Here is a 14,101-nt window from a genome sequence, read left to right as displayed (position 1 = left end):
CTGCTTTTACACAACATGTCACATTCACCCATTCACACACATTCACACACTGATGGCAGAGGCTGCTACCTAAAGTGCCCAACTATCAATCAGTTATTACATTCATACCCGTTGGCTATGCCACCGGGAGCAATTAGAGGTTCTTGCCCAAGGACACCTCGACGTGTAGACTGAGGGAGCTGGGGATCGAACCTCCGACCTTCAGATTGAAAGATGAAAATAAGAAAATTTAGAAAATTTAAACGAGATGGCGGACTCTCAAGCGGCCGAGGAAAACACTTTAAATGTTTGGTTTGGTTTCAATTCAATCAAATAGCTAGAGATACAAATTAAAACGAAAGAAACAAATTATCCTCCAATAAAAAAGTTAAGTTTCGTGATATTAGTTAATAGCCAGATAGCTACCTGTTGCTAGGCAACAGGAGCAGCATTTGGTGAGGCAAGGGTAAGCTGGTGACACAGACAGGAAATCCTCCGTAGACCAGACCGTCTCTTTCAGTTCAGGCCACTCTTCTTCATAGACCACTGGGCGCCTGTGGCTCAGTGGTTGAGTCGGTCATCTCTCAATTGGAAGGTTGGCGGTTCAATACCTGATTGACTGCTACAGTCACACGTCGAAGTGTCCTTGAACCCCAAATTGCTCCCGGTGGCATAGCCAACGGGTATGAATGGGGATAGATTGGTACTTAGGCCTTTGCCATCAGTGTGTGAATGGGTGAATGTGACATATAGTGAAAAAGCAACTTTGAGTGGGCTGAAAACCAGAAGACTAGAAAAGGGCTGTATAAGTACAGTCCATTTATCATTTACCACGTCCTTCGATGTGATTGACGGCGACCTGTCCAGGTGTAACCCCGCCTCTCACCGAATGACAGCTGCGATACGCTCCAGCCCCCCACGACCCTCAGCAGGACAAGCGGTATAGATCAGTTTAAGAAGTTTAAGCAATTAAAAAATAATAATAATACATTTGTTAAATAATTATTTAGTTTGTTGAACATTTAATTCTGAGGATTTTTTCAGCACTGCTTGGTTTAAGCTGCTCGGGTGCTGAGATGGTTTTTTAAATTATTTTAGATGTTTAACAGACAAAGTCACCAACAGATGAACTGATAACTCGTCCTTGAAGGCAACAGGAGGAGGGACTGAGAGTGAGATCACATCAGTTCTGCCTCCACACCACAGCCGGGATATTTCTGTGAGGTCCAACTAAAAAGTCATCGTCCTGCCACGCACCAGAGACATCCAGCTGTATTATTACATGAGAGCAGACTTCAGAATAGCTTTAACAGAAGCCGTCCTCCAGACCAATCTCAGGGCCGGAGCGGACTAAAGATCACAATGTGAACTATTACAAACATTCAGATCGGCTGGCCTCGAGGTTTCAAACCACTTCTCTTCAAACATCCAAACCCTGTGTTATTTTAGAAGATCGGGTTACTTGACACGGCCAACCAAAATAACATATTTCATATCTACTAACATTGACCTTGGGCAGGAAACAGACACCGCTTCAGGGGTTTCCAACAGATGTTCATATGTAAAGAGCTTCACGTGGGCTCTGGATGACAGAGAGGCATGAACGTCTGTGATGAGATGGTTCAAAATATAATCAGAGAATCGTTTCACTTATAGCTGTAGAAATGTGCCAAAGCAGTGAGATGTGTTCTTTTGTTTTTCAGGGATTCATTTAAACTGGAGCGATGCTTGTTATAAAGTGTCTGTTTACTGCTGAGCCTCCGGCATCTTCTCTCATGCCCCGCTTATTCCAAGTGTGAAGACGTTCCAATGAATCTTCATCAAGACAAATAAAAGTTGTAATCATTTGTTGATTTTCCTATTATTATAAATATTTAAGGTATATTTTAGGCTTTTTTAACATCTATAATTTGTAATACAAACAGTCTCAGTGCCTACAGTGGTTGTTTTGCTTCTTGTGAGGTCATTCTTGGAGGCTATGAAAGTCAAAGTGTTGAAATTGTATCAGAAGATGTATTTATTTATTTATTTCTAAATAAACACAAACAAAAATTGATCAAACTCTGTGAATGTAGAAACATGAACAACATATTTCTTTACACTCCTGAAGTTATTTGAACTCGAGTTCAAAGGTGTTTGATCTGCTTTACCTGCAAGAGAAATACAGCCTACACTGATGAGTTTTCTTATTGTCAAGTTATTCTAGTGTCTTCAAATTCTTGTTTTGCTCTGGTTATTATGGTTTTTTATTTTAGATCAATTTAAACAGGATTTTACAAAAACAAACATCTCCAGCAGCCAGATGTAACGGCTCCTCCACAACCTGGAAGTGTCAAACCAATGTGCACCGCAGGTAACGTCATGATACGACATCATCGACAAACATCCAATGTGATGGCATGAAAAACATGATCTTTAGCTTTCTTTAGCAAAAATAGTGAAGGCTCAAACTGTGATGGTTTTACCTTAAACAGGATCATGCACACAACCATCTCCTGCTGTTGTCCTCCACAGGACATCATCCAGTTCAGAATCAGTCAGCTGTAGCGGACAGATATGAACACATGCAAGGAATTTGACTCCGGTTTAACTTCGCTCTCTTCGTACACTTAAACATGAAATATTAAAAATTAAACTAATAAGCCTACATTCAACATTAACTATTAAACTAGTTTCTATAAGCCTGTCTGCGGGATGATCGACGTGAGGTGGCTAATAAGGGAGAGTATTCCCGTTATCAGCTGCAGCTCGTTAAAGCTGTGGCTGTGGCTCAGTGGTAGAGTTGGTCGTCTTTCAATCGGTCGGAGGTTCGATCCCCAGTTCCCTCAGGCTACATGTCGAGGTGTCGACATCAGTCTGTGAATCAGTGTATGAATGAGTGTGTGAATGGGCGAATGTGACATGTAGTGTAAAAGCAGCTTTGAGTGGTCACAAAGACTAGAAAAGTGCTTTATAAGTACAGTCCATTTACCATTTACATAAATAGACCGTTCACAAAGCGGACGTGCTGCGGGGCGTTTGCTTTTTAGCGGCTACACCTGCAGCGTGCACATGCCGTGAGGCTGTGTGTGCCGACAGGACGTAGGAGACGGTGAGCTTTCGTTTCAAAAGTTACTGTCACAGGGCCGATCACGCTGATGAAACATACATTTGAACGCTGTTAAAAGTTAAAAGTAGGCAGGGTTTTGTTCTGTTAGAAGAAAACAGACTTAAAAGTCCCAAATAATAAAAAGTATGATTGTTAATTGTTTCAATGGACCTGATAACACGCCGCATTTATCTGGTATAATTTCCTGTATTTTTTTTTTTTTTAATCGTAATAAATATAGCAGAAGAAAAGTTAATGCAATCAGTTCTTTCCAATATCGTGCAGCCCTTGTTAAAACCCGACAGGTGAACCTTTGAGCAACATGTGGATGAAATAAGGAAGCATTTTAAGTGACAAACATAAAAGCTGACATTTTAAAACTTCTACACGTAGACACATACACAGCAACTCCCTGATTCCAGCATAGTCTGCACACACACAGGCGCACACAGGCGCACACGCACAGAGCGCTGATAAAGGCCTGCCAAACACTCCTGTGAGACAGACGGCAGAGCTAATGTGCTTCCCACTGTGCTCACACCCTGCAACAGAAGCAGCACCGTCAGGCTTTTAATCACCTTGTTTTACAGCGAGTCAGGAAACAAGGAATGACAACGAGCCTTAAAGTTGGCCTCTCTCTCCTCTCTCAGATTTATGAGGCTTTAAGTAACGTAAGTATTTACTCGGCGGTGTGGGGAGAGCACAGAGGAGAAGATCTGTTTGTCTTTACCTCATATTTTTAGATGCTACGTCTGGGTTTTGACACATTCTTGGTTTGTAGCACGATTTACAGGCTTCCTTGTCCTGCAGCGGTCATGAACTCACCATCAGTGAAAAAGTCACTCTGATCAGCTGTTTCTTTAAAGAAGCCACATGAGCAGGAGTTACAGAGCTTTGCAGACAGCCAATATGAAGGCCAGCGGATCCAGCCCCTTCGCACAAGCAGCAGCCCAAAGCTTCAAATATGACTCTGTAGGAACCCATAAACCTAATTTCTGGATCCTTTCTCTAGTTTATTGTTTTGATGTGAAATTAAAGTCAGTTGACGTGTTATGAACAGCACAAAAGTGTAAGAGTCAGACAGAGGACTTTAATCCAGGAGACCCTTCCACCTCAGCTTTTCAGAAGCTAAGGGGGAATTCACTAAGAATGTTGTGGCCACTGATAGCTCCATAAATTGTGCACTGATGCAATGATGACGATACGTGAAGTTTGCTCCTGTTCTGCGTCTGAAGAGAAGCTGTCTGCACCTCCACTCTCTGCTGCGCGGTGCTGAGCTCTGAGGCATTAAGTGAGCTCCACACTGACGGAGCTCAGCTCCATCCACAGATCGATGATGAGCAGGGAGAGGAGGGGGCAGCTCTTCAGTTCATTATAAACTCGACAGGTGTTTACTAGTTTAACTGTCTGTAACGCAGCTTCATTCTTTTAACAGAGTGCGAAACAGCAGCTCGTCCAGATAATAATCCCCGTCATGCGTAACAGCTCCAGACCGTCTCCACACATGTGGACAAAGTGTGCGCGTGTGCCGGGGTTGAGCCTCGGCCAGACCCGGACTGATTGTTCCCCCCCAAGAATTAGAACGTAAAGCGTCGTCAAACTGACGTAAAAATTGCCGTAAAGCAGTTCAGCCGCTGGTTTTGAGACATCACGATAGAGACGATACAGAAAAATGATAGATATTTTCATCGTTTTGACGATATATATTGTTATGTTGCCCAGCCCGATGACACATAATTATTAACAGACTGTAGCATATTTACAGACAGTTACATCTTTTGATCACACAAAAGGTGACGTTGTCGTCATGATCAGTGTAAACACAGAACGTGACAGCCCTTATAATACTGCGCTGCAATTACCACCAGCTCTCTGCAGACGGTAATATTGTCACTGTACCTGCACGGTGCTGTTAGCGCTGCTGTTTGTGAATGAGGTGCTTTTGCCACAAGGCTCATTTGCATAGAAAGGGGCCAAAATTGCTCCGAATGTTTCATAATGACTAATTTAAATACGTGTAACGTTACCGGAGCACAGAGACGCTGTTTGATCTGCACACTTTGGGTGCCTCTGCGTGTGCTTTGAGAAAGAGGTGGAGTCTATTTGTGTCATTTGCACAGGTTCATTTAGTGAATTCCCCCCCCGAATTAACTATTTAAAGGGGCTATATGTAAGCTTTCACATGTATTCATCAATCAAATATCATTTTTCATTGCCAATGTGCGAAGGGATAGTAGAGGAACTGATAAATTGAGACTTCCTCCATTGCCTCTGACAGCCTGTGGGCTGATTTTTACATAAAGCACTCGGGACGGCTTTTCTGCGAAACAAGAGGATGTGAAATATCTGCACGTTAGCAAGTACCTCTGCCGAGAGCTCATTCTACACCACTACAGTCAACAGTGTGCAACACGAGACAACGCAAGCTGTGAAATGGAGGCGGACAGCACCCACAACAACACCAACACAAACTACACACAAGATTAAAAAACTAAAAGTTGTATCTAGTGAAGCCCGTCTGACCAAACAGGAAGTGATCGTCGTCAGGGGGAAAACTAGAGTCAACATCGGCAGGGCATGCCAATCATGGAGACCTTCGATTGCTTTTGGGGATCAAAACAGACCCACAACTTATTGTTGTCATAGAAACAAAACCCGCGTGCAGCGTTTTCTCACAGCACAAGTGCTTCATCCCAGCTCTCTCCAGCCACCCTGCCCGGCCTGGCTAATGTTCGCTGATGCTTGTGATGATTTGCTGGTTCGACGGCGTAATTGGCCGTTCGGTTACGAAGCACAATGCCGGAGTCATGCAGTTTATGTTAGGTTAGCCGGCCAGCTGTAAGCTGCTGGCAACAAGCTACTGTTAGCTTGTCTGCTATCGCAGACGATTTGCCAGTTAGGCAACGTAGCAAAACACTGTCAAGTACATAACATCAGCCAACTTATGCAGACTCCCGGGGCTGATCTGGCTGGTAATTGAGTTTGGTTACGGAGCACAATGCCAGACCCATGCACTGTAGTTATGTTAGAGCTAGTTGGCTAACCTTAGCATGGTCGCCAACGTTATGACAACCAAAATACTATCTGAGTGTGTATGTCAGTGTTGTCAGCCTAGCTTGACAAAAACTTCACCACCTAACATGATATTAACTTGGGTATTATGACAAACAGTGTTGATTCTGGTCAACATGATACTGGTCAATGTACACGTCTCGTCAGTGAGAAGCAAACAGAGCCGATGAGTTCCGAGACTGAGCATGCTCAGTTTCGTGTGTCTTCGGCAAAAACTCCGGATGCTCGTTCATGTGTGCGAGTGTCCGCGTGAGCGCGAACAAGAAGGTGGACTGCAGTTCCCTCAATGGCAGACTGTGTCGATAGGAACTAGGAGCAACAAGAGGAGCATCTATAGTCATATTTTGGAGCATAAAGCAAAAGACCAAGCTGCTGCATTTGAGTTTGGAGTGACAACGTGTTGGCGGACCTGCACTATCAATACCCACCCACAGAAGCCTTGAGGAAACCTTGACACACCGCTGACCATTTGCTGGTAAAGAGATGAATCAATAGCTTCTTATTAAGGAGACTGGCAGCCTCTAACGTGCAGCAACATTATTGCACGGCCCTGACCTTACTCCTCTCCAGCACACAGCTAACACAGGGGCAAACGCTGCTGGCTTCAGCTGCTGCAGAGGGGAAAGTGCAGAGGAGCTAAAAGTATTCTGCCCTCTGGGTCTTATTCGGCTGATACTGGAGCGTGCACTCATCTAAACATGAACCTTTCGCTTCTTTTAAAATCATCCATATCGCAGGAGATAAGCACCAGAGAGGGACGGAGAGAGACAGAGAGATTGGCAGCTTGAGATGTCAGATGCAACCTGATGTATCAGAGTCGTTTTGGTCACGTCTCTTCAGATAAACAGCCAGCTGTCTGTGTGTATGTACGACATGTCATTTAAGGCTTTTACTCTCACAATGCCTCGATGCTGTAAGCGCTCACAGGGTTTGCCAGTGAGTTTATGCACAGGAGAATATGGACGGGCGATGTGTGCACGTCAATGAAATATTCATGCAGAAGTACTCAGAACTGTGAGGAGGGTAGAGCACAAACAGAGCCTCAGTAGACGAGAAAAAAGCCCCCCAGGAATAACAGCGAGGGAAAATAAGAGAGGAGGGGAGTAAAGGAAACACAGGATTATATTTAGAACGATACAAAAAATAAGATGAGAGCGAGCAGAGAGACATTTTAGGAAAATAAAGTGTTCTGACAAGTCACAGAGAGGCCCACAGATCAATAATAACCTCCTTTGATCGTTCTTTGGAAGAAGTGTCCACATACTGAGCAGCAGCCTGTATGTAAAACCAGCAGCTGTCTCACAGCCACGCTTACAGTTGTGTCTTTACACTGCATGATGACTGACTTCTTGTAGTGGTTTGGAGCCAGTGACGGCCCCTTCCAGATCTTTTCCCTTTAGACACCACACACAGCCCCTCCTGTCTGCCTCTGAGAGGAGGAGGATGATGAGGATAAAGAGGGCCCATAGAGACGGCTGCTCTATGCCAAAGTTGGGTTATACTTGAAGACAAAATGTGGTGTCAGCGGGGATTTTTAGTAAATACATTTTGTTTAAATCCTGTTTTCAATGGCCAAAATACTGTAAAGTCCCAATTATAGGAAAGTTACTGTGACCTAAGAATGCACTTTGCTAACCATGCTAGCACTAGCGTTAGCTGATAACTGAGCGTTTGCTAACCTCTTGACCTCTTGCTCCTCTCCAGCTCCACCATCTCATCCAGATTCAGTTACTTTTGGCTCCAGAATACCAAGACGCCAACGATGCTAGCCAAAATGCTAAATTCCAGGCTTCAAAACAAACATCAACAAACCAGTGAGAGATGTTTTGCTGGGTTTGTCCACATCTTTGATACAGTCTCACAGAGCGAGCCACACTCATCAGGTTAAAATAAGAATTTTAAGCTAATGATGCAACACAACAGCTCAGTGGGAGAAAACCGCAGCAGCTGTACTTTAGAAGAACTTTGTAAGTGCACAGTCTTTGCTTAAAGTTTCTAACACAGACTCAGAGGCTCAGTAACAATCAGCTGTTACCTGTTTGTTGCAGTCACATCATCTCAATCAAGTTACATTTTACCGAACACCTCCAATCCCCATTTTCCCAGCATCCTCTCTGTCACCCTATTCCTCTAATGGCTCTTTCACTGCCTCTCTGTCTGTCTCCCATCTTCATTTTATCCCCTTGTCTCTTCCACAATCTGTCCCTCCTCCTCCTCCTCAGCGGACAGGCGCTGCGTCATCCTGTTAGAGCTCTGCCTCAGACAGGTGTCGGCTACAGTCTCAGCTTCTGTCTGCAGAGAGGCAGCGGTACAACCATTACAGCAGAGGTCAAGGTCAAACCCCCCCCCCTCCCCTAACTCTGAAGCACAGAAAGTTACTGACACACTCATACACAGTTCATTTTCATCTCTCTTATTTATGCTAAAATTTTTCATTTGCTTGTTAACTTGTGTTTCTTGGCATTTGCAAGTCGCTGTATTATTGCACAGCTCGCTCCTCATAAACATTTTACAGACACCATAATAAAAGGCAGAAAGAAAAGCAACAAAGCCCAATCTGCGTCTTTAATAAGAGTTGGCATTTAGATCTGAGTTAGCGCACTTGAACGTGACACAAATGAGCCTGAGTTGTCATTAAGGAAACAGCTCTGCAAAGAGCTCAGCCTCCTCATCGAGGTGAGACAGGAGGGACGTTTGGTAGATTTGTTGGGCGGTCCACAGAAGGAGTCGGTATGTGCATACTTCCCCTGATATATATGTGTTTATTTGCACAGCACATCTAAACAAAAGAGCGAGCGGGGAGGCCACTTCAGCCTGACAAAGGTCACATTTCCTAACGCAGGAAAACTGCTTCCTGGCCAGCCAGAGCTCGGCTGTAAGATTAAGTCCACCAAGGAATATAGAACTGAGGGAGGAACGGGCTGTTTTTATCAGACCAAACACACATTTCTCATGTGCACTGAGGAAAAGGTGTCAGGCTGTGAGAGACTTCCTGTAGGTTTCATTATTACTGTATATTTAAAGGAAAACCTCCAATCATACTTGTTCATCTTCCACTTTCAAATCAAAATCCTTGAGCACCTTGAGGCGTCACACAGCAGCTCTCTGATGAATGTAGAAGAGCAAACAAAGCCTTTAAGCATTCTCCACATCAGGAACAAAAGCTCCCTGCCTGCTACACGGAGGCAAACACCACTCCAAACAAATTGCAGTGAGCAAAGTGCTGCCATTAATCAAGCGTGCTCTTAGTTCAGAATGAGTGGTCGCCTGTAACTCGTCAAGGGCCTTTACATTTAGTATTTGCTTTCACACTCAGAAGGCAGGTCTCAAGTTTCCAGGAATAAAACAGTCTGTTAATCTAGAAGTCAATCTGTGCACCTGCAGAAAGAGAGGGGGGGAGTTATCAACCCCTCGAGTGTTTGAAGTGCTATTTCATCTACAAGAGAGGCACAGATGAATACTAAAGGAGCTTTCTCCTGTCGAGCTGCAAAATCTGTGTTTGAATAACTTTGAATAGAATGCAAATAACAACCCTGAAGAGCAACAGAGTTATGCACAGGTGTAGCAAAAGAGGACAGGTGAGACTCCAGAGTAGCTGGACGCTGGATCTCAAACTCAGGGATGAGAAGCACATTGAGCAACACTTCTTGTTTGATTTCAATTACGTATTTAGTGATGAAAGCAAGATTAGTGTTGTTGTTGCTGCCAGTAGTGTAAAGCCTATATTCCACAGATCTGTGTCCGCCGCGTTCCGTGAGTGCCGCGACCTCCGGAGTTAATCGCAGCCACTCTAGTCAATGCTCGTGTTTCCACAGCATGCGCCACGATCTGGTCATTTCAAAATAAAACACCATGCACGGACTCCTGTTTTTATAACATCAACACACTGAGATCTTGGAAAAAGAAAACTGTTAATTAAGTCGTGTACTCACTCATTGTAGAAGCACAAAAATCACGGAATGATCACCAAATGAGCAGATAATCAACCTCGGAGGTGCAAACTGAACAGTTGTTTGTGTGTTGCTCTGTTTAAAATTGATGTTATCGCGTGATTTTGCAATTCCCGTGTGATAATGTAGTTATCTTGTGATCTCGCGAATTCAGCTGCAGACGGAACGTGGCGGACACGGATCCTGTGGGTCTGGGCATAAGCTGTGTAGCTGCAAGATAAATAATGTGTTCATCAGCACCTTTAGGAGGGTGCTTAGAGGGGCTTAGAGGAGGGTCTCTCTGCAGTCTTGCAGATCAATGCTTTCCTACAAGACACGCCCACTTCACGACTCACCTACCACAGTACTTTTAAACCTAAACCTGACCAAGTCGTTTTGGTAAACCTAAGGGGCGTGTCCCGAAGCAGGGATTTCCTTTTTAACTGTACATCGCTGTGCATCCCCAGATACTTTATCTTGCATCGTCACTCTGTATTAAATGTAGACAGTATGAGGAGGAGAAGGAAAGAGTCGGAGTGTGAAGCTTTGAGGATCTGTGAGACCCACCAGCAGTTAGCATCTAATCTGCAGCAACTAAACATGCTCCAAAAACCGCCGTACAACAGGGACGGTAAAGAAACATTATGTTGCCGCCCCGCATCAGTCACTCGTTTGCTTCAGTATCAATATGGCGACATTTTACAGTTCAGTGTGAGACAGGCCTTCTTTGCTGTGTTGTTTCAGGATCTCTGTATAAAATGAGAGACTGTGTGCTGTATAAAAAAGTTCACACTGTCATGTGAGTATATAAATGCCTCCTGCTAAATCTGCCTCACTTTAGTACGCCACCTTTCACATTTTAATCTGTTGTTCTAAGATCAGACCCCAGGACGGGTTGACTCCCGATACCCCGTCAGTAAACACTGACTGTGGGAAAGACCTCCCAGTCTTCGGCCCATACGATGAGAAGGACGGGATCGGATGACTTTAAACATTTCATTTCAGAGCTCTTCTGGATGTATGTTATTGTTTCTGCTGTTTGTATTTGCCTGTGAGTCTTATCTCCGTCCTCATGTCTTCTGCAGTAATTGGATCTTTTTCTTTGCAAAACAGCTCTGAATGAGATGACCCGATTAAATAAAGGTTGTGATAATAATCATTTTAATCTGACACATATCTTGATTATTTTCCATCACTTGTTCGGCCTGTTCGGAGAGCCCATGGGGACGTCTTCAAGTGTCTTGTTTGTCTGAGCAAAACTGAAACATTTAAAATGAACGACAGAAAAGCAGGAAATAAAGACGCTTGAGAAAGACTGTAGGAGGGTTTAACCTTCACTACATCTCTTCATCTTTATCTCTGTCTTTGACACGGCAGAGTTGTTTGTTTTTGTCCTCCGTGTCTTTATTTATTCTTCTAGTTTGTCTATTTTGTCTTTCTTTGGTTTGTCTGTCCTGAATACTTGATTTTTTGCCTCTTGCCAACAGGATATTTGTCACATTTCTGAGCGTATAATTGTTCTATTAACTCTCAATGCCCCCGAAAATAAATGTTAGTCATAAAAAAGCAGACTGGAGATGCTGGAATCAGCAAATAAACCATTGCCTTGTTATTTTGTGCCTGATTTATAAACAATTAGGCATTTTTGTGTCCAAAACACCTTTTATATAACAGAATGGGTTTATAATGTTTTCTAATGACAGGAGAGCAGAAAAGCTGCTCATTAAAGTCATCTTATCTTTTTGATGTTTTTCTTTGCTTTGCTTTCCTGAGATGTAATTGCAGCTCTTACATAAAACTGTTGTGGGGAGTTCAGCAACATTTATGCTATCAAGATGCAGCTATGTCCCTGTAAGAGAATATTCTGTGGCTGCAGTTCGTATATTTCATTTGAGTGGTGTCTGTCTGGAGCTCATTGCTCCAATAGAAAAGACTCTGACGGATTGTGTCAAAGCTTTTTAACCTCGTGGATTCAATTCATGACACTTGACAAGCTCTTGTCAACGAATTCATGTCCCCTAACTGGGATTTAAGGACCTCTTGGGGCCCCTTAGAAAGCTTCAAGACCCCCCAGAAGAAAAAAATCCATCCACATGGAAGTTTGAACTTCTCATCTAAAACCATCCAAACTTTGGTGGGCTTCCTGGGACACATGTCGCCACAGTGTGCTGCCAGTGGGTGTGACACAGTTATTGAAAGCTACTCACAGGGAAACGGTTCTGTTGGGGAGGAAGCTGGGCTGCAGGGTGTCCATCAGGTCCACATCATCACACACCACCTTGACCCGGACGTGCTGCCGGCTCAGCTCCTTGGACCGCTCCGCCGAGCAGTGACAGCTGTCAACGATCAGGTCCGGACAATTCCTGTTGCTCAGGCTCGATTCCCACAGCGCGAGGATTACGCACAGAACACTCAGCGCTCTCATGGTGGATCTTTGAAATGTATTTCACGTTATATCCTCCCAACTCCTGAGAGCAGTCGGGACCATTTCACGCCGCCTTCCGTGACATTAAAGTGCAGATCTCGTGCCTTGTTCGTCACCAGCCGCGTCCGCAACAACTGTAAACTTTCAGCGCTACTACTGCGATCAAACCTGAGAGAAATGTGGAGCATCAGGGGAGTGAAGCGCTGTTTCTTTGCCATTCTGTGTCACTTAAAGTCCTCCATGGTGTTTTCAGTGCCGCGGCACGAGCAGGGAAAACTTCCCACGGCGCGCTGTCAAAGTCCGGATAAACTTTAGTGCGACACATCCTCCTCTCCCAGCGGCAGCATGAATGAAATATGTGTTTAAGGATAAAAAATATTATACCGACGTATCCTCTAAAATCCGTTCCCAGTCTGGGCTCGTGCACTCCGTGTTGTCATTCTCATCCTCCACTCCTTCTTGCGCCCTTGGACTTGTTGCGCACTTGTGTCCAAAAAGTCCCTCCCCGCTGAGTCCTGCAGGCTCCAGCGTGGGCTCCTGACTTCTCATAGATACAAGAGGCCACACACACCACTCTGATGACACCTTATATCAATAAATCATCTTTTTATTCATTTCACTTAAGTGTTTATTCACCTGGAAGCCCCACAGATGAGGGAGTAAACTATCTGATTCACACAGTAACCACAGGAGAGAAGTTAAACTCCACTGTGCCACCTCCGAGGGTCCCTGAAGGCCCCGCGGTGTGTGCGCTGAATGATTTCTCAAACACAAACATTTAGACTGCGTGATGAAAAGTGTTTGTTTTATGCTCTTTATTTACTCCAGAACAGCTGCAGAGGAGCCGTTTGTTTACACTTTATGTGGCTCGTGCGCAAAACTGAAAATTATCTTCAATCACTTGTGTATCTCAGCAACGCTCCCACCGCTGTTCTGCAACAAGTCTTTGCAGTTATATTCTAATAATGTTCCTGTCAGGATTTATACACAACATCCTTGAATTAAACACAACACAATAGAAGATAAAATACGGGAGACTGGGGACATGCTAACATGCTAAAATCATACTGCACATGCTCAGTTAGACCCTCCTCTTTCCAGGAAGACAGACAACACCTTCACCTGCTGCTGCTAAATGTAATGCATACACTTGTTTAAAAGGTATGGCAGTATGTTTCATCAACCTTTTGATTTAATTAAAACTTAAAATAACTAATAATTATAATTTTATTATTAATAATGATTTTTTTTCGACTCTGAATTGACAATGTTAGCATGTGTCTTAAGACATTTCTTTCCAGCTACTGTTCCATCATGTCTGGTATTCATACAATTTAATAATAATTGATGCAAAGTTTCAGGAGCAGGACCACACCTCAGCCGCACCTCTTCCAGCATTCCCATAAATACAAACCTGCCCCTCTCCTCCTCTTTTGCTCTCACATTCTGCCCCCCTCCCACCCCTGCTCTTTCTCTGTTTCTTTCTGCCCTCCTGTCTGTGGGGCCCTGAGGGGGTTCGTCATGCCCGGGCGCTACGGCGGATCCCCAGTGTAGCTTCCCTAAATTGCTGACCACAAGAACTTTTGACCTCATCCAAGCATCATTACA

The 14,101-nt window shown here is 44.1% G+C and overlaps 1 protein-coding gene across 1 annotated transcript in view; it reads right to left on the bottom strand.

The window, feature by feature from the left end:
• LOC138588487 (adhesion G protein-coupled receptor A3) overlaps positions 1-12,493 on the bottom strand; it is a 207,760-nt gene extending 195,267 nt beyond the window's left edge. The window contains exon 1 of the mRNA XM_069658635.1: positions 12,276-12,493. Coding sequence (XP_069514736.1) covers positions 12,276-12,493 — 218 coding nt within the window. The remainder of the gene's footprint in view (positions 1-12,275) is intronic.
• Positions 12,494-14,101: the final 1,608 nt, after the last annotated feature.

The sequence above is a fragment of the Semicossyphus pulcher genome, unplaced genomic scaffold (assembly GCF_022749685.1).
Source record: "Semicossyphus pulcher isolate SPU_LCO1_2020_fin unplaced genomic scaffold, fSemPul1.0.p SCAF_12, whole genome shotgun sequence".
Taxonomy (NCBI): Eukaryota; Metazoa; Chordata; class Actinopteri; order Labriformes; family Labridae; genus Semicossyphus; species Semicossyphus pulcher.
This window is presented reverse-complemented; position numbering and strand designations above follow the sequence as displayed.